General features: G+C 34.5%; 1 protein-coding gene across 6 annotated transcripts in view; it reads right to left on the reverse strand.

Annotated features, from left to right (window-relative positions):
• The window catches only part of LOC121381075 (catenin delta-2-like), a 124980-nt gene that overhangs the window by 44143 nt on the left and 57768 nt on the right, over positions 1-23069 (reverse strand). For 2 of the 6 annotated variants that reach the window (XM_041510168.1, XM_041510166.1), the window contains exons 4-5: positions 11138-11301; positions 6202-6246 (exon numbers count right to left, since the gene is read on the reverse strand). The exons of 1 other annotated variant lie outside the window; for it this stretch is intronic. In XM_041510168.1, coding sequence (XP_041366102.1) covers positions 6202-6246; positions 11138-11301 — 209 coding nt within the window. The remainder of the gene's footprint in view (positions 1-6201; positions 6247-11137; positions 11302-23069) is intronic. 3 more of the 6 variants (XM_041510167.1, XM_041510170.1, XM_041510169.1) reach the window with 3 other exon arrangements.

The raw sequence follows: 23069 nt of genomic DNA on the forward strand, positions 1-23069 counted from the left end.
TTTCATTTCCATTCAGTTGCACAGGAAAACTGATGTGTATTAATTGCTATTCGGTTGCAAACATTTGGCTTTGTGCATGTGCTTGCAACAGTGTATGATAAACATTGCACATTAATTGTTATTTGGTTGCAAACATTTGGCTTTGTGCATTTTACTGGCCTCGGTGGCATTGTGGTTAGGCCATCGGTCTACAGGCTGGTAGGTATTGAGTTTGGATCCCAGTCGAGGCATGGGATTTTAAATCCAGATACCGACTTCAAACCCTGAGTGAGTGCTCCGCAAGGCTCAATGGGTAGGTGTAAACCTTTGCACCGACCAGAGTTGCAAACATTTGGCTTTGTGCATTTTTACCACAAAAAGACTTCGTTTGTGATCATGCTTGCAACAGTGTATGATAAACATTGCACATTAATTGTTATTCGGTTGCAAACATTTGGCTTTGTGCATTTTTACCACAAAAAGACTTCATTTGTGATCATGCTTGCAACAGTGTATGATAAACATTGCACATTAATTGTTATTTGGTTGCAAACATTTGGCTTTGTGCATTTTTAAAACAAAAAGACTTGATTTGTGATCATGCTTGCAACAGTGTGTGATAAACATTGCACATTAATTGTTATTCGGTTGCAAACATTTGGCTTTGTGCATTTTTAAAACAAAAAGACTTGATTTGTGATCATGCTTGCAACAGTGTATGATAAACATTGCACATTAATTGTTATTTGGCTTTGTGCATTTTTACCATAAAAAGACTTGATTTGTGATCAAGCTTACAAGAATGTAAGATAAACATTTAGTACCACTTTTAGACAGTAACTTATTGACTTATTGACAAAGATGGTCACTGCAATGGAAATAACCCCTAACTTCATTCATGGGTAGATTTTCCAAGAAATATGGATTTTCCTTGTGAACTGGATGTTAATGGAAAGTAATTTAAATTCTTCAGAATGAATGAATGAATGTTTAACGACACCCCAGCACAAAAAATACATCAGCTATTGGGTGTCAAACAATGGTAAAATGCAACAACAGTTAAATTCTTCAGAGTAATATAACATGTAGAAATATTTTCTTGCACTGAAAATGAGAATCATGGCAATCATTACGTATCATAAAACAAATCTACATGTGCATGTATTAATGGTTACCCAAGAACATTTTCTTCATGACCAGCTGTAGTTTGAAAGGAGGGTACATAAAATGTATATATAGTAACAATTCATGTGGTATTTAGATGCAGAAAGGATCACAAGAAAATGAGATCACATTGATGCTAGCAGGAAAACGTGACTGCAACCAAAAACCCTTACCATAGTGTGAGGAAGTTAACTGTGTTAAAAGTAACAAACCCTAGTTTTTAAACACTACGACATATTTTTCACTATTAAAGCCATTTTTTGGTAAATTTAAATTAGAAGTATTTACATTTTATTATTTAGAATATTAATTTTCGTACACCTGACGTGGTTCTGGTCATGTAATTTTTGCTATACCCCAAAATATTGTTTTTCATAATTCTAAAAAGGCATGTTTGTCTGAGAAGTAATGTTATTGAGACAAGCTCTTGTTATTTTTAGCCGGTATTTCTCTGTTTAAACATCACAGACTTTAGCTTCTCTCTGTTATAGCTATATCCAAATGTGTGTTGCAGGTTTATAGATTAACTAATCTTGGTGTCCATTTTCAGGGGCTGAAACTAGAGTCTGCACCTTTAATGACATACAGTCTCACATTAATGACAGACTTCCAAATATAAGGGGAGCTGTCACTCTTGCTTCTCTTTGAACACATCCCTGAGGCTAGTTCAAGCAGAGTAATTTTTAGCTCCTTTTTGTATGTGAATTTATATGGGGGGGGGGGGGGGGGGGAGAGATGTAGTCCAGTGGTAAAGCACTCGCTTGGTGTATGGTTGGTGTGGGATCGATCCCCATTGGTGTGCCCATTGGGCTATTTCTCATGCTTCATGATCAGCTGTAGCTTGAAAGGAGGGTAAATAAAACGTATATATAGTAACAATTTGTGTGGTATTTAGATGCAGAAAGGCACACAAGTGTGACTGAATAATTCAATTGACATTACAAAAGTTTTGACTTTAAATATTTCACAGTCTCCACACAGCAATGAACAATAAAACTATAAAAGTGATATTAATGTACAGCTTAAAATGGACTGCCAATCACACGGACATAAAACAACCTAAAGTATGACAATAAAATCCAACTGCTATTATGATCAGTGTGTGTAAACATTATCAATTTGGACTTTTCAAAGAAATGTATCAAGGTTAAATGGAACCCATTGTTGTCCTGGTCATAAAGTATGTACCCAAGACAGGGGTGCGTCAACGTTCAGTGAATATACAGTAAGAGCATACAGGAAAGAAATATCTGTTTAATAACACAGCATATTTCAAGCTACTGCTATATGGTGTTTAACACTTGGTTGAAAGAGATAGAGGAAACCTGTTACTGTTCCTAGCAATAAATTAACAAGGGATATTTCATATGTATTTTTCAACACAGGACAGTACACACCACAACCTTTGATTTTTTAATTATGGGGCTCTGGACAAAACTGAGTCCATAAAGGGTGATTTATCCTGGAAAACCTCAGGCATGTAGTTACATCGTGGGACACGAGTATAAAGATACATGTACTCTAGACTGCTTAATGTTAAGTCTTTGGCAGAAAATGTTTGGACATCCGAGACATTTGAAAAAACTGTTTTGAATAAGTTGTATTTATTAACAATTGCTAAAGTCTAAAAGCTAACAAGCACTAGTTTACTACATCACAAAGTAAAGTAAATAATATCAACAAACAAGGAATACAAATTCTGGAAATAAATAGTTTGAGGAATAGAAAGGCAAAAGTAATTTTAAGGTTTGATGTTTAGAAAATTAGTGTTCAGTACTGTTATAGATTAGACTTTCATACCATACTAAATTATGAAAGATCACAGTTATAGTGAATAGCAAAATACTAGTCACAAGTGAAGGATTACATGAACATTGCATCTGGAGGGGAAAGCTCATTCATTCTGCTAGTGGGTACAGAAACAATCGTGTAGCTGTTGGATGATGCAATGGAAGGAAGGAAATGTTTTATTTAATGACACACTCAACACATTTTATTTACGGTTATATGGTGTCAGACATATGGTTAAGGACCACACATATATTGACAGAAGAAACCCACTGTCCCAACTTCATGGGTTACTCTTTTCGATAAGCAGCAAAGGATCTTTTATATGCACCATCTCACAGACAGGATAGTACATACCACAGCCTTTGTTATACCAGTTGTGGAGCACTGACTGGAGCGAGAAATAGCCCAATAGCTCCACCGACGGTGATCAATCCTAGACCGACCGTGCATCAAGTGAACACTTTACCACTGGGCTACGTCTCGCCCCTTGGATGATGCAATGGCTCACTTGTAGGTGTCTCTCTACTTGTCTCATGGATACGCCATCCTTCTGCCATGCCAGGGCATATATGCTCTTTTTACCTCATGGTGGCATGGTTATCCAAAACCAGATTGCAAAGAAATTGATACCGTCATAACCCTAATGAGACATGAAAAGTATTAACATAAATAAGTTTTATGTACACCATGGGGTTTTTTCATGCAGGAGCCCTGCTTGGCAACTGTTTTGTTTTTTAAAGCCAAACAATTTAGGATTTTTCATGCATTTGATTTCTACTGGCAACCAAACAAGCTTTGAGTGAACGGCTGGTGTTCATGCAATCTGCAATGTTTTAACCGTGTCTTTAACCTACTTTTAGCTAACTGTCACTGCCAATGGGGTTTTTTTAAGAATGTTTGAAAAAGATAAATTTAATACTGGCTCTTAACTTGTTTTGACTAGTATATTTTTTCTTCCAGACTATAAAAACAAAAATTAAGCAGTTGAAAGACATCTAGTTTCCTGTTCAACTTGCCACATTAAGCAACAATTCTACTTACTATTGATACATGTACAGTATATGTATACCGATGAAAGAAATAAGGGATCACACCAACATTAACAGAAAAGAGAGACTGCAATCAAAGTCCTTATATAGTGTCATATAATCAACCGTGTTACTGTTACTAACAATGCTAATAGTGACTGAAAGTTAGTCTCTCAGTGTACAGGTTTGAAAGTATAGGTTTTAACATAATCACTAACTCTAACTTACTGAAATTTAATTAAAATTTAAACAATTACATGATTATGATTAAAAGTAAACAACTTTTAACAAGACATGGCTACCTAGTAATACAGATCATACATACATGTTCTGTAGATGTATTGCAATAATACATTTAATACATTAATGGCTTTTCACTAATGGTCAAACACTGATAGAAAGAAAGAAGGAAACGCTTGGTATTTCAGATCAAATTTCAGTCACTATAATAATGTGATAATGTCTACTGATATAAAGTACAAAGATATAGGCCTACTGTTGGATTAAATGTCATTACAGATGTCGCCGTCATTGAGGGAAGTGGTCAATAACTTCCCTAACTTAGATTATGTGAAACAATTTAAGATTTTGCCATATTGATAATATATAAAGTTTGTTTTGTTTAATGACACCACTAGAGCACATCAATTTATTAATCATCGGCTATTGGATGTCAAACAAAGTCATTTTTACATAGTCATAGAGAGGAAACCTGCTACCTTTTTTCCATTAGTAGCAAGGGATCTTTTATATGCACCATCCCAAAGACAGGATAGCACATACCATGGCCTTTGGTATACCAGTCGTGGTGCCCTAACTGGGACGAGAAATAGTCCAATGGGCCCACCGACGTGGATCGATCCCACACCGACTGTGCACCAAGCGAGTGTTGTACCACTGGGCTACATACCCCCACCCCCTTTCCATATAAATTCACATATCAAAAGGAGCTACAAATTACTCAGCTTGAACTAGCCTCAGGGGAGTGTTCAAAGAGAAGCAAGAGTGACAGCTCCCCTTACATTTGGAAGTCTGTCATTAATGTGAGACTGTATGTCATTAAAGGTGCAAACTCTAGTTTCAGCCCCTGAAAATGGACACCAAGATTAGTTAATCTATAAACCTGCAACACACATTTGGGTAAGGCTATAACAGAGAGAAACTAAAGTCTGTGATGTTTAAACAGAGAAATACCGGCTAAAAATAACTAGAGCTTGTCTCAATAACATTACTTCTCAGACAAACGTGCGTTTTTAGAATTATGAAAAACAATATTTTGGGGTATAGCAAAAACCTAGATGACCAGAACCACGTCAGGTGGACGAAAATTAATATTTTAAATAATAAAATGTAAATACTTCTAATTTAATTTTTTTTTTAAAATGGCTTTAATAGTGAAAAATATGTCGTAGAATTTAAAAACAAGGGTCCGTCACTTTAAAACAGTGAACTTACTCACATTATTATAAGGGTTTTTGGTCAAGTCACGTTTTCCTGCTAGCATCAATGTGATCCCATTTTCTTCCCATCAGCATATACCGCACTAAATTGCATGTACACTGTAGATGATCTGAACACAAAGGTGAATCCTTAAGCTATGTGACCAGTGGTATGAGGCTAATCAATAAATACTGTATTAAGTTACATAATGTACAGGATTTAAAAAGTGGTTCAATGTTGAATGGGACAATATTTAACAGATTTGACAATTTAAGACATGCCAGTTTTTATGTAAAACTTTGTTCTTTCCCCCCTTTTTTTTAAATTTATAATTAACACACACACGCCAACTCAACATCCGAATAGCCAAAAACTGTTTTTATGTTTACTGAAGCCTCTGCATTCCATGATGTGAATGGGCATTGGCCACAGATCAAATGTTATTGGCAAGCTGTCAAACAAGTTTGAATCAGGCATATATACACACACACACAGACCAGGATGAACTTGTTGCATGTACGACATTTCCATAATATATGCTCATCTTAATATTGATCAATTCTGTCAATACCGATCAAAACTATATACCGGTAAGACAAAAACCAGGAAGTTTGACTTAACATAAATTACAATCTATGAAAGAGTCAACACTATAGACAGACATGCATGCAAAGAACGGAAAATGAAATGATAATAAAAAAGCAAACCAAACTGAGTTAGAAACTCAAGCCGCAAACAGCCAAGGTATATCCGTCCTTCAAAGAGTAGGACACAGAAAAATATGAAAAGTTTGCCTTACCGCACGTACCCAACATTCATAGTTCCCCTGTTCTCCAGCTCTTGCCTGTACAACAAAACAAACAGTGCACATGAACAAACATCCAAGCATTCCTGACAAACGAAACATACACAAACTGGACGAAAACACTTAAATGTACATGTACTAGCAAGAAACATGCAATTAACTAATACAGGCACAGTCAAACCTGTGTAAAATGGGCATTTTAATGAATAAAAGGTGGCCTATAAAGACAATTTCAGATTATTTGAAAGAATGGTGATATGACTTCTAACGATAGGTGGCAGTTTAATTTTGGTCAATTTTTTATGATTTAGGAGATTAATAAGGTGACCTCTTAGACAGGTGGCTGCTTAAGACAGGTCAATTCTAGACTATTGGACAGAATATTAAGACAGTTTCTAAGACAGGTTGCTGCTTAAGAGAGGTCAGTTTCAGATGATTTGGCAGAATAATAAGACGGCCTCTTAATTAAGACAGATGGATGTTTTTGCAGGTCTGACTGTAGTAACTGTTCCCTGTGTAGTATTTAGAGAGCCTCATCACAGCAATGTTACTGAGACACATACCAGATGAAGACCATTACTGAATGAATTACACTGTAGACAAGGTAATAAAGACCAGTGGCCCTGTGGTGATAGTATGTACAACTGGACACAGAAAACAATTAACACATGTATGTTAGAGCTGTAACATACGATACAGGAGGTCGAGGTCACGATACCATACTATCTCGATACTTAACTTTTCATATCATCATCGAATAATTAAACTGTTTAGTTCAAGTTTATGAAACATGACAACCTAATGGTTGGGAATTCTAGGAACTGAACATCAAAATTATGTTTTCAGTGCTCTACTGTGAATGTTTGGAAGTTCGTAAATATCTGCTTCAACTTTTTTACAAAAAATTATTAACATGTGAATGTATCATATTGTATCGCGATACAGCTGTCCTGAATCGATGTATTGTATCATGGCCCTCGTATCGCAATACTGTATCGCCATATCGTTACAGCTCTAATGTATATAGCTATTTGATGGTGAAAGTAACACCACCAAAACGAATTATACTACATACATGTACGGTTTGAACACACATGTATATTAATTAACCTATTTGTGGTTGTTTTTAAGTTGAAAAATAACTAAATCAGTCAAATGTCTTGGTTGCCATTTTCGATTTCAAATGAAAATGACAAAAAATTGATATTTGTTTGTTTAATGACACCACTAGAGCACATTGTTTTATTAACCATCGGTTATTGGACGTCAAACATTTGGTAATTTTGACATTTAGTCTTAGAGGGAAAACCAGCTACCTTTTTTCCATTAGTAGCAAGGAATCTTTTATATGCACTATTCCACAGACATGATAGCACATACCATGGCCTTTGGTATACCAGTCGTGTTGCACTGGCTGGAGTGAGAAATAATTGTAGCCCAATAGGTCGGTCCACCGACTGGGATCGATCCCAGATTGACCATGCATCAGGCGGCAATTTACCTGCTTTGGATATACAGACACATGTATTCTAAACAAGAAAATGTATTTAATATGTAATTCAAGTTGCCAAAAAGAAGTTTGTTTTGTTTAACGAAACCACTAGAGCACACTGATTTATTAATCATCGGCTATTGGATGTCAAACATTTGGTCATTCTGACTCGTATAGTCATCTGAGGAAACCTGTTACATATTTCTAATGCAGCAAGGGATCTTTTGTATGCACTTTCCCACAGACAGGATAGCACATACCAACAGTTGTGGTGCACTAGATGGAATGAGAAAAAACCCAATCAATTCAACTCAGGACAGTCTCTTTAACTAAAAATCTGATATTGGGCTTGTGAAATTGAATATAACATTACATGAATATTAAGATGTTTAATGCAAGAATGGTTAACAGAAAAAAGTACATGGTTTGCGCTATAAGCTGAAGTAATGAACCGAGCCGGCGATTCTGAACTTGAATAACCTTTCTTTGTAAACGCACCAGTGGAACCACAGATACCTGCTCATACATTGAGCACCGAAATTACTACTATTAAACCACTGACACATACAGTGTGTGAGAGCTTGGGACTTCTGATTTATTGTCACTTGAGCATTTCAAGAATTTGTGTTCACAGGTCCTTTCAAATGTTACATGCCTAAATACTCAAGAAAAGGCTTTATCAATCTTCACATCAAAATGTTATTCATCAGTGGGTTTCCTAAATGTAAACTCCATTTATTAAAATGCTACTATAAAAAGATCTGTGTGCGTATTATAGCATAATTTATATATTACATCTATACTGTAGATAATATACAGCATTAAGATGAATTTATAGTACTCAATGTAAACGTACTTCAAAGACTTATTCTTTCAAGATGAAAGTTAAACGGTGTTCATAAGTTTCTACAATTGCCACATGAAACATTTGTTAGCAATCTGGACCAAAGGTAAAACTAAACTTAACGCCCTTGGATAAATCTGCTTTTAAACTTGAACTCAACACACCAGTAAGCAAATGATACCAGAGGCAGTTAAATATTTCTCAAAGTATAATGTAACAGGATAAAATCTAAAATGATCTGACAGTGACACCTTGAGAAATGTTTTGAATTTACAATGTACATTAGTCTAGCTAAAAACAATCAACACCATTTAGCACCAATGTTGATAAATTAACAGCCAAAATAATCCAATAAATAATTAACAAAGCGAATAACAATAATACTATAATGTACCAAAAGATGTCTCTCAATAGTATTTACCAAAAACATGTACATTTACCAAACAGGAATTATGCAGAATTAAATGTCTCACCAAGCATAAACTCATTTGGTATCACTTATAGTTATACAATTTTGCATTCATAGGATATTCATCTCAAAGCAAGATTAAAAAATATATATTAAAAATTAATTTAATTTTTAAAATGCGTGTGTAACATGCATTGTGATGAACGTCCCTAGGTGCAACTATAAACCAAGTTATAGTGACGTAGGACTTACAGTTTGTGAGAAATGGAGCTAAAAGTAAAACTTTAACTTTAAGCTAAATGCAATGTACATTTTATGTTATGTCAAACTAGAAATCCATAAAGGTATAACCATCCAAACGTCAATCCAATAAGAAAACTATAACTATGAACCAACTTTATGAACAACAGGATATACATGTAACACAGAATTAAAGTGATAGTAACATCAAATAAATTCAACACCAAAACAACTTTTAAAAGGTTGACATTCATGTATGAAGCAATAGTGAAAATGAAACGACACAAATGGCATGATGTGCACATAATAATATTTAAAAAATACATAAAAGGTATGACAGATAGGCGAAACAAGCAGGCAAGGCAGAACTTAAGAGGTAATGTTTGTGTTATACAATGCAAAAGTTATACACACAAGGAGTTAACTATCCTGCAATCACTTACAATTACCACTGCAACATATTAGGATGATATAGATAAAGAAAAGTCATATAGCATAGTATCAGGATATGACTTCTGACATCATGTCACATGCATAGCCTACATTACAACATCGCTCATTTGACCACTAGGTCATTGTACAATGTGGCTGAAATAACCGAAAATAATAGCTTTTCCCCTTAATTTTTATAGTCTGCAGGATAATGATCATAACTAGTTAATGACATAGGATATCGGCTTTATCCTGTTCAGACCGAATGAGAACTTCCACTCGTCAGAGCTTCGTAGAATCTCCCATTCTTACTGTCACAGAATAAAGCGGATATCCTACGTAATTAACTAATTATTCTCCATGTACAAGTACACATGCATGTCACTGTTTACAGTACATGCAGAGTGGAAAGTCTCTCAAAGAGAAACATGTATTGAAGGCATTGCAAGTATGCAGTGAAAAGGGGGAAAAAAACATGTATACAAGCATGCAGAAGAAAAGAATTGCAGTGTACAAGATTCAGGAAAGCCAGTAAATGGATTATTATTTGAAATGCACAAATAATGTGTAATACTTCAGATGACCGAATTCTGATGTTTGTTACTTTTCTGATGTTTTGTCCAATGTCAACAATAAACACATCCAGTTCAGAGGAGTGGAGAATGTTACTGTTTTTATGTAAGGTCAACTTGAAATAATAAACAGATTCCTGTTAAGAATACAACTTTTCATGTGAGTTCAACTTGAAGTAACAGATTTCTGTCAAGAATGTAACTGTTTACGTGAGTTGATATTGGAATAAACACATCCTAACTGGTCTAGCGTTTTGTTGTTGTTGTTGTTTTTTTAACTTGATACATACTGTGAAGAAAGCATATTTGACAATTCTAGTTGAAACAAAAACATCAAACCACTGGTCAAATTGTTACTTTATAATTCTTTCAACTGTTGTTTTTTTTGGTTTATACAATACTATTTATTTCTTTCAAATGCAAAATAAGTAGGTATGGACTTTACAATTTTAGATGCATCTTCAAAATAATAAATGGCACACTTATAATTATGTAATACTTGTCACATTACCAAACTGAATATTAACAGAGATATTACAGTGTAGGAAAATGTATATATATTTTTTAACTACCGGTATTATACCTGAAAAAGTTAAATTAATTCTAACCATGATAGTTTTGTACTTTATGTAAATAGCATTTGCAGGGTAATGATACCCATTTAAATATAAAAGCTGGACATCTTTTGAAAAAAACCAGTATCTTCATAGCATACTTGATGGCCATTTTTCAGCATTACAGATCAAACCCAGCCTATTTTGGTGATGAATATTTTATGGAAAAAAACAAACAAACAAACAAACAAACAAACAGAAACAACTAAAATCTGACTAAAAGCTGAAAAATGACATCTCAGTATTTGAAAGCATCAGTGGTAAAGAGAACAGTGCTGGAGGAAGGATTTAGTGTCAGTGGCGTTAGTCTCGTACCAAGATACTCACAAACATGAATCCAAAAGGTGTGAGCTCATTTTAGAAGTGTCATGCTCCCCCATACTGTCCGCTTCCAAGTACGATTGTTGTTGGGATGGGGGACCACGCCAATGGAAGGACTCGTCTGCGCTAGAGATGCTAGCCATGCTGGGAGAATTGCTACCTATCCTACTCTGGAAATAAAGGCATACCACAGGCTACATTAGATACACAACACCGCCATTCACACGTAATACATGGGACTCGGTGCACCAGCAAAGTAATTACACGTACAAGAGTCAAAGAGAAACAAGGGGGGAAAAAACACAAAACTGTAGGTGATTTCTGTTTATGTTTGACAGATGGAAGTTTTCGGACTAATTTTAGATAAACAGTTTTACTTTAAATGCAATGCTACACAACGGTATTTGTTTTCATGTCATGGACACAAATAAATGGATGTCTGTCAGTCATGGACATGTACTTAAGTAGTGATCTGAACCACAGTAAGAACAAATGTGTTGTATCAGACCATGGCAGACAAAGTGCTCCAAGTAATTATTTTCCTTCAGTTTTACATGTAGTTAACTTTCAAAACACAATTAGCTTGCAGTTGTACCAGATTATAATCAACATGTATCCTATCTTTTTATGTCATATCATTTTCTCATTATAAATTACATTTTTGTATTCATGTATGCTTGGTACTGCATTTTAATTAAGAATCTGTCATTAGTCTGAAGTGTTTCAAAGGATAAAGCTACCAGCCATTTTCCTATTGATGTGTAGATATCATGTGTAGATATGATAATCTGTCAAATATATTACTTGTAAACAATCAAGAAACAATATATGCAAGTATATGTATATGTAAATAATATACTAATAAAGATGTATACAAGTATCATTTAGAAACTGTTTTAGTGGTTATTTAGTTTTAAGTTTACATTCATGTAAATTTGTATCAAATGATTGTTACTTTTCAACTTCTTTTAAAATGGTCATATAATTGTGAAAACAATCTTGTTTATAAAATACTAACATCCAAAATGCAGCAATATACTGGATTGAAAATGGTAAAAAGACGACAAAGTGATACAATAAACCATGCCCACAATATAAACCTTCGAAGGATAACAGCTTTCCCATGCACACAACCAACTTACGAGTACACACATTCAGCTTATCATCTTCATCAAAAGAAAGAAGATGTGAAATACATGTGTATCATTCAAAGATCATACTGCTCTAAATCAGTTAATGTCAACAAATAGATCGAAAATACAGCAAACTAATAAAGCGCAGACAACCTTACAGTGAAACGATACACCATTGCCAATAATAGAAAGTCCTAGATGGCTTTTCATGCACATAATCGTATTGACATAAACGATCTATGCAAAATAATAGAACTCTGAAAAACGAGAACTATTACATGTAGTGTCCTCATGAGATTGGGTTTTAATCTAAACATTGTTCAGAGTTTGACAAATCTGCTAGCCCGACGCCCATGGCTAGTGGTTTTTAAGTTCGGGCTAGTGGTTACCCACCCCCTCTCCTTATCGCTCGATCGTGTGGGGGTTTTTTTTTTTTTTCTCTCGGCTGAAATTTCGTTTAATAAATTTGATTGTGACGTTTGTCATAGAATAATATCAACAATGCCATCAGTATATAATAATAATCCACTTGAACTAGGTCTGCAAACTGCAGTAACATGCTATCTCTACATCGTCACAGTTACAGCATGCATTGTTTACTTTTCCCTTTCAAGTTTCTGGCACCGGAAATAAGTCTAATGACATGCGTGTTTTGATTGGTTGGACACGTCACGTGGTAGTTAATCTCGCACATATGTTTTAGGCTAAGAACTTGGAAATCACCAATCGCGACAAGTTAATTTCAATCAAGTAAACCCCAGTCATGCTTTGAATTTCAGTGTTTGTTTTATTTACCTATTGTTTTCTAATTTAACACTTCGCTTACATATGGTTATCAGCAACCAGGAAAACAATTTACTTTAATGGTAACCACACATGCAATGACTCCGCTTGGCCTATTACGTTTGGATAATGCCTCACAGCTGCCAATACAAGATAATACCTTTTTTGTTCATCAATTAACAACGGAAAAGATGTCGCCGTTCTATTCTTTTGATATTGGTCTGACATGGGATAATGCTCTGTATTTGAGCAATTGGCAGTACCATTCCTGGCGACATGAATAGTAGGCCCTAAATGTATAACCCACTACCAAATACACTGAACCATCTATTACCGTGTGTCACACTGTCGTACCCTCATTTAAATTTAATTATTTTGATAGTGGGTTTAGATACCAACCATGAGTTTAATCAATTATTTTTCCCTGGGGGAGGGCAAAAGCGAAAACGGGACAATGATGATGGATCACACTTGACAAAAGACCAAACGTACAACACGACAAAACTGAAAGTTACAACATAATTTAAGTGTTTGTTTTATTTTACTGTTATACTCGTAAATGTGTAATCTTACAAAAATTATATAAAAATCCAGTTATAATTGATCAAGAATTTGGGCTAGTGCTTTATCTTGGTGGGCTAGTGGTTTTCACTTTTCAAAATATTTGTCATACTCTGCATTATTAGGATGTACTTGAAAAATTGTTGTTTAAATTATTACATAAAATCAAAATGCTTAACGGTTTAAAAATTAAAACATATAAAACAATGAACACATACATATACACAAAATGGCCTCAGAACTCATAAATAATCATAAGCCTTTATTGTCCAATACTACATGTAGCTCTGATATGTACAATGTATGAATCATAAGTTTTCAAGTGTGCTTGAATTGCTGTGGGCGAGTGGGTTTATTATTTTCACCACTCCTCCATGCTAAACAACTAGCCCAAATTCCTGACTAAATTACATGTATACATTGAAAAGAAAAACTGGATCCTCAGAAATAATTTCATACAATTTTATAATTTTATAATTTTCTCTTATTTTATTTATTTATTTATATTATTATTTTTGAAGTTATGTTATATTTGTGTCATATTTTTTTAATACAAAATGACCCTGTGTTGTGACTGACTGCATTATGCTTACATTGTAGGACTCAGAATAAATAATATGTAAACTTTTCTTCAAACAACAAGAGCAGGAACTTTTTGGGTGGCATTAAAATTGTTCATGTTTTTCATTCCTGTGTGTTAATAAAATTTACACTTTTACAGTTTTCCACTTCAAGTACATGTAATAGAGCGCTGTAAAAGCAGATTTATGTACATTCGTATGGAATAGGGCTAACTACACCGGTTCAATCCCTTGTTGTAATGGAAAGTCATGCTCCGTGTGTGCTTCGATTACTGGGCTATACACAGTGCACTGCAGACTACGCTGCTGTTTATTTCATCAACATGCACACATTCAAATAAAGAATATAGTCTATTGCAAAAAACATTACAAACAGAAAAACGTCTTTCATTCTTCAATGATTCCAATTACTTGAAGCAACAGCTCACATACATGTGAAAGATGAGAACATGGTTCCGTCCTTTTTCCCCCTCCCAAGAACCATCCACATTACTGTATTGTGTGTACACTATTATACAGTCCTTCACATCTGAGGTATGTGATCATGCTTGCATATCCTACATTTATCTCAGAAGCTTTTTTATCATCCATCTAAAAATATTGTAACAGCATACCTCCCACTGGTTGTTTGAAAAGAAGTTGATTTAAGCCCAGCCCACTCCTGTGTTTGAATACTAGTATCATTATATTGATTCAGTGATTGTTCAATGTTGCTATTCAAAACTTCATTTCGGTCAATATGTGCAAGCTTTACCAAAGATCTTTCCTATGTAACACATATCACTCACTTCGAGCTAACAAGGATACCCATTTAATACTTGCCTGATATGTTTTAATCCTAAAGAACTGATTATACCTCGTTCTTTCACCCAAGACTCATCTACATGTGTTATATATATGAAATACACAACTGTAATTAAAATATGTATGGCCTTCTTGTACATAGTTTTATACATGTATATATATATATATATATATATATATATAAATTTAAAGGAAGCTTGCATGTCCATAACTTGTGATGTGTGTGTGGGGGGTGCATTTGCGTCTTCCACCCTAGAGAAAATAAGAAAAAGTTATATTTTTGTTGAGATGAAATCATCTGTACTAGTGAGGGGCAGAATGTAGCCCAATGGTCAAGCGCTCTCTTGAAGTGCGGCTGGTTTGGCATTGATCCCTGTCGGTGGGCCCATTTGGATATTTCTCATTCCAGCCAGTGCACCACAACTGGTATATCAAAGGCTGTGGTATGTACTATCCTGTCTGTGGGATGGTGCCTATAATTTAGTATAAAGGATCTTTTGTTACTAATGGAAAACTGTAGTGGGATTCATCTAAGAATAAAAGTAAACAATTACCAAATTTTGTCATTGCAATAGCCATTGATTAATAAATCAATGTGCTCTAGTGGTATCGTTAAACAAAACAAAGGAAACTGTACTAGTGATGAAAATACATGTGTATTTACACACTGGGTTTTTTTTTAATGTAATGAGGAATCACTTGCTGTGGCATTTGGTGGAGTCAGGCTTTGCACATTTATACTACAACCGTGTGTGCCCCAATTCCTTCTTTCACTTCCCTCCTCAGCTATTTGTGGCTGGGTATGACCCTGAGAAAACATGATGAGGTTATTCTCCGAGATTCTCGGTACCTGTTACATATATGTGTGTAAACTATCACAAGATCTACACATCATAACACAGCGATTATCCCGAGCCTCCAGAAGAAAATCAAAACAGGTGTGCTGTAACAGAAGGCGTAAAAATAACCATAGCCGACTTTGTAAGTAACAACTTCTGAAAATGAACTGCCAATGAGTTGGTTAAAAAAAAACATCTTGGTTTTATGCCAAAATCCTGAGAAAAAAAAACCCCTCAATTTCCCTTTAGTTAGATAATCTCATCCTATCTTTGTCCTTTTTTTTCAAAATGGCAACTTGGAAAGAAAGCTAACATGATAGTATATGTCAATCATATTACAGATAGTATATGTCAGTCATATTACAGATAGTATATGAAGAGTTCAGGTGCAAAACGTGATATAAACCATTTTCTTTCTAGTTTTTAGTTAAAGCCATTATTGTATATTAGTAAGGGCTAATCATAGGCCCGCTGATTTGCTGCAAAACGCGATTGATCCTTATGAAATTGTATTGGGTAACTAAACGCGATATACGCCAATTAAAAAACTCACTTTTACTGAAAATGAAAAATGGATATATCGCGTTTTGCGCCTAAACTCTTCATATATTGTCAGTCATATCACAGATAGTATATGTCAGTCATATCACAGATAGTATATGTCAGTCATATCACAGATAGTATATGTCAGTCATATCACAGATAGTATATATGTAAGTCATATCACAGATAGTAATGTCAGTCATATCACAGGCTGAAACGCTGGCAAAACTGATTTAAAAAACAAAACAAAAAATCTTTACATCATCATTTTGTGTTTACATTTAAAAAAATGATAATGACGTGTCATTTTTCTCGAAGTTTTTAATGCTTAGATGTAAATATAAACCAAAGTTTTGACGTTATATATTCTGTTAGTGTTGTTCCAGTGATAAATTATAACCCAAAATTGATTGGATCAGGCTCAACTTGTGTGATTATTGATTATAAAATCTATAATTAATTTTTACAAAAAAATATTAACTATAATTGTTCGACTCTTTAGTTTATTGAATTGCTATAAGCTATAAATATCCTTAGGCTTGTGTTGTTTTCCAGTTACATGTAATTCCAACATACTGCTCGCTCCAGCCAGTGCTCCACGACTGGTATATCCAAGGCCGTGGTATGTGTTATCCTGTCTGTGGGATGGTGCATATAAAAGATCCCTTGCTGCTAATTGAAAAGAGTAGCCCATGAAGTGGCGACAGCAGGTTTTCTCTCTCAATATCGGTGTGGTTCTTAACCATATGTCCGACACTATATAACTGTAAATAAAATGTGTTGATTGTGTCGTTAAATAAAATACTTCCTTCTTTCCAACATACTGTATAAATGACTGGTTGCATGGTGCAAACTGATTATAACCACTGATCAGTGATGAAATTCCAACCAATTCCCAACTTTACATTCTGTGACCTCTCTTCACCTTTGACCTGAGGAACTAGAACAATAGGCTAACATTTTCCTTCTCAAACATATACAAAAAGTATGTAAAAGTGCTAGTACAGGAATTTGTCACTGGCGAAGTCAGAGGCTAAGTCCGGGGTGGGCGTGCCTGAACCTTTGTGGATATGGGCACGTAGAGTTCCCATTCCCATTAGTACAGATCTGCATGGATATTTAAAATCTGGATGACATTGATCAAAGCACTCAAGTATATTATGGTATTAAAAAAAGTTGTCTTAATGAACTTGATATGCACACAGTACTGACATCTATTAGTTAAAAATGAATCTTGATATTAAAATGCTGACATTAGGGTTTATGCGTTATGTAAAACCATATCACACCCAATTCAGATGATCGAGGTGTATCTTGTGACATCCTTCATTAGTTATACAAATGAAATCAACATATGTGTACATGTATGTACTTTTAAAAAAGTGTCATAAAAATCCCCCTATGTTTATGTTAAAGTTAAAAGATTGTTTTGTTTAACGACACCACTTGAGCACATTGATTTATTAATCATCGGCTATTGGGTGTCAAACATTTGATAATTTTGACATACAGTCTTAGAGAGGATACCAATCATGGTGCACTGGCTGGAATGAAAAGTAGCCCCATATTGGGCCCATTGACAGGGATCGATCCTAGACCTGACTGCACATCAGGTGAGGGATTTACCACTCAGGGGCTACATTCCGCTCCCTATACAAGTTCATGTTTTCACTAATTTTAACCAATTTCTTTACTCAAAATGCTTATAAAAATAAATAATCATTTCAAGTTATAAATACAATACATCTGTATCTACTTTCTTTTTCTTTTTTCTTTTCCTTTATAGCTGTCATGTATTTTAAACCTTGTTATTTTCCATCAAGTTTGTTTTACATGTATACAACTGTGAAAGACTAATTTGCTTTAACTGTATGACATTCAGGTCTATTTGATATCACTCAGAAGCATCAGTTTATGGGATTACACCTAGGCATCTCACAGCTTGTTCCCAATGTACACAATTACATTCTTATTTAATCTAGGTAAAGTACCACTTGAGAGGAAACCTGTATGGTTTAGACATACATTAACTTGATGTTCAGTGAGGCACGAAACACCAGTCATCGTAAGCTATATTTAGCACATTTAAAAACATTGAGGAAACTAGTTCACGCCAGATAGTGAAATTTAGGTTCTTTTCAAACCTGTACCTTCTTTCAACTGGTCCTAATATCTTGGGTTTGAGTTTGTTTTGTTTAACAATACCTCTAGAGCACATTGATTTAGTAATCATCGGCTATTGGATGTCAAACATTTGGTAGAGAGGAAACCCGCTACAGTTTTCCATTAGTAGCAAAGGATCTTTTTATATGCACCATTCCACACAGGATAGCACATACTACGACCTTTGATATACAAAAAAAAGAAAAATGTTTTATTTAACGACACACTCAACACATTTTATTTACAGTTATATGGTGTCAAACATATGGTTAAGGACCACACAGATATTGAGAGAGGAAACCCACTGTCGCCACTTCATGGGCTATTCTTTTCGATTAGCAGCAAGGGATCTTTTATATTCACCATCCCAGACAGGGTAGTACATACCATGGCCTTTGATATATCAGTCGTGGTGCACTTAATTAAATTATAGCTGGCTGGAACAAGAAATATGGGGCCACTGACAGGGATCGAGCAAGCACTTTACCACTGGGCTACATCCCACCCCTTTGGATTTGAGAGACAAGACTCAAATAACATAAAAGTTTCACAGATTTTCAGGTGATAATTTAATTAAGTATAGATGTAGAACAGTTCTGAAGATAACCACCACCACCCACACCACCTAAAGAAATGAATTAATCATGATTTGGAGCATAATGACTTAAGATATTGTGAAACTGGTATTAACTTAATTAAGTAATCAATAAAGGCAGCCTCAAAAGATAGCATATTAGGACAGGTGGCTGCTTAAATTAAGACAATTTAGTAGAAAAGATTTGTCTTTAAACAGGTTAGACTATAATTACATGAATATAAATATTGAGAAATTGCAGTATGATAAATATAAAATGCAGTTATATAATGACAAAATATATAAATTGCAATACAAATACATTGTATATTGTACATTCTGAGACATGCAGGAAATTGGTAAATGCACACATTATTCATTAATACATATTCAAATAAACCAAGCACAGCAAAAAATAAAAAATGTAATATTTGATAATTGCTTCAAAAACTATTTATTCTTGGTCCAGCTTAGAGACTCATCCAGGTAATACTAAAAGCCAATATATATGAAAATAAATTCACAGTACATGGAAAAATAACTTGTGATCTTAAACACCTACATGAACCACTGATACATTCGTCTACAGTCCACCCCACAGGGATTGCATTTGTTTTTATACTATGTAATTTACTACAAGTTATTTATTTCCGAGCCGACTGATTTATAAATTGCACACACAAATTGTATTTCCTTGTTATTTCCAAAACAATTTCACTTTTCTTCTTACGTCAAACCAAATTGAAATTATTTACAAAAAACATTTTAATATTCCACTGTACTTCAATACTAAGCTTGAATAAGTTGCAAAACACAAATCAGGTGGTGGGGTTTGATATCCACAAGGCACAAACATATATTAGCATATATTGCCCATAATGCATATATTGCCTATATTAGCATATATTGCATATATACAAAATCGGCCAGCCATATTAATAAGAGATTTCTTCCGACCCACAAAGTAACCTAATATTATAATACATCAGAATGACTGATTGTCCAATGATCAGACTGCTAACCATGGATCCCAGGTATTTTATCTCATCTATCCTACAGCTGTGGACAATGAGTGAATGACAAATGGGTATTGTATGGATCTTAAACAACACCTCAGAAAACACATTCTCAATAGAGATGTCTGTCTTGACAGGGACATTCTTTTAAAAGGAGTTTTTATCTTGACATGTAATGTTTCCTGAATGTGGAATTTGATCACAAATGGAGATTTTCTCTGATCACAGAATATGTGGATTCTTTGCAGGGCACAATATTTTACGCGAACTGCCGTTCTGTTCGCGTGTCGGTTACGCAAAGTTAAATTTACGCGAACCGCAAACTGGTTACGTCATGACCTGTAAACGTTCAGAAATTAAAACTTGCAAACTTCACGATTACAGGACGTTTATTCACGCAGACATACTACTAGTATTTCGACAAATGTTTTAGGCTGAATTTTAGATACTTGATGTACAGCAAATCAGTAAACAACGTTATATTTCAACAGTTGTAAATTGCAACCAGTCTAAAGTAAATGTTCAGTATAGAGTCGAGCCAAAAGTTTTTAAAAAATGTGCTCAGACCGCTGGGGACGGCTAAATTATCTGCTGCTATTTTATCTCTAAAGGAATATATTTAGACATAACACTGGATTGCCTATAATTTTACATATGTTAAAAACAGTTTTAACATAAACAGGAATCCAAAAGTGTCACAAAATTTGAACAATACTAACATCGCATAATGAGCTTTAAAAAAACAAACACTTGGAACGTCAATGTAGTATAGAAGTACCATCGATAAAGTGAAAGTAGCATAGTCACCGCAAAACGCAAAAAGGAATCTCTCCAAATGATTATGTATATATTTCAAAGGCGTAGCGCCCATTACGCACCGTACGCATATGCGTAATGCAAAAACAAAATCCGGGAATAGGTAGAGGCTGTCTGTAATTGTTCTATAAAATATCCTCTTAAAATTGACTCAAAAAAAAGAAGAAAAAAAAGGGCTCAGATTGCATCTACAGGCGTCCTGAGTTTCAAACTTTTCACAGGGGGAAGCCCCCCGAATATCCCCGCTCGGGAACGCCTTTGGCGTGCGTAATGCTAAGAAAATGTCTGGCTATGTCCCTGTATTTTGTTTCAGTACTGGGGCTGATAATCAGTTCTTTTATACAGGCCTTCTAGAATATGGTGGCCCGATGCCCGAGGCCAGTGTTTTTTGGATTCGGGCCAGTGAAAGTTACTTACTGCAATCCCGATGGCAAGTGATAAAAAAAAATGTTTTTTAAATCTACCAACGTCATGTCCTACGATCATACAAAAAACAAAAGAAACATCTACAAGTCACTTCTTTCGATTTGCTATCACATGCAATATTTCACTAACAAATAGTTGGCCACCAGTAATCTCTGACCCATCCATGACATCAATATACCTACTGATGTAACTTTATTAAAGTTATAAAGTGTAAACATTGGAAAAACAAAAGTTCATTGTTTTGCCGCCATTTTGTTTTTGACACTGGAATCCAAAGATTTGTTACTCTAATACTAATAATATGCAAAACGGTAACCAGTCTTTTATTAGTTTTAAAGGTTGCATGTCACTATTTACAAATACTTTAAATGTGTAAATTATTAATTTAATTTATAAAATATGACATAAATTGCAAAAAAAGTTTTTTTTAAAAGCTTAGGAACACAGTATCATGAAATAGATAAATTTAACAAAGTACCCAAATTGAAAAATTTGAGGGGGGGGGGGGAGAGCCTTAAACTGCAATACATGTACACTTTATTCTAATAAAGGTTCTTAATTGTTTCTTTTCTCTTTTTGTTTTTTGAGGGGGTGGGTGGGGGACGAGTTCCCATTCATAAGTAAATAAATAATGCTGTTAATTGTTGTAATATCTCGGTAACATGGATTATTTTTTATAACTTAGGTGGTTTTAGTGGAAACAATTAGTTTAAAATTTTAATAGGTACGGTAACTTTATTCTAAACTGATGAAAATTATTTGCATATTTTTCTAAACAAACCATAAAGCATGCCCATTGAGCCTATCTGTTGTATAAATTTACAAATTGACTAAACATGATCTCAGTATGAAAAATGGGCTAGTGAATTTTTCACCATGGCCAGTGAATTTTCAAATCCACTTGCCCTATGGCAAGTAAATTTTAAAAATATTCTAGAACCCCTGTTTTATAATATTGTTAACTTTAGCAAGCATTAAAGACATTTTTTTTTTTTGGTAAAATGTTTTCTTTTGTATTTGTTTTAACTTAATGTATTTAAAATATAATTTCAAAGTAATTTTGAGGTAACCGATCAGGTAACCCACGGGTTACGCAAATATAATTCACGTAACCAAAGGTAAAAACCACGTGAACCGATTTCCGGTTCCCTCAGATTTTGAAATATTGTCCCCTGCTTTGGGGAAAGAAAATCAGTCTTCGGTGTTTAAAATTTTTTTGAGTTAAAATGTTTGCTTTTAAAGGAGAGGACAATTAAGGCATGTGGCCTGGTATGCATATTCCATGATATATAATGCACATTATTGCTTAATATCAACACGTATAATCATATAGTTAATTAATAAAACGGTTAAATGTGACGGCTATTATATATAACGGGCGCAACCATTTTGTACCATCTCAGTGAGTACGCCCTCTGGCGAGCTGGTGGTTACGTAATACTTAACGCGTCACGTCAGGAATGAGCCTTAGCACTAGAGAAACACAATCTACCTGGTTTTTACGGGATCATAAATAGTCATACACTGCAATGGTATGTAATAATACACATCCCAGTAAGCCAGCAATAAGTATATCCAGCACTATATATATTATTTTTCAATACAAAATAAAATACCATTGTCAAAGTGGCTACACAACAAGTCAAAACAATTAACAATGTTTTGCCCGTGCATTAACCTACGTACTGAAATGACACAC

The sequence above is a fragment of the Gigantopelta aegis genome, chromosome 9, assembly GCF_016097555.1.
Source record: "Gigantopelta aegis isolate Gae_Host chromosome 9, Gae_host_genome, whole genome shotgun sequence".
NCBI classification, from domain to species: Eukaryota; Metazoa; Mollusca; class Gastropoda; order Neomphalida; family Peltospiridae; genus Gigantopelta; species Gigantopelta aegis.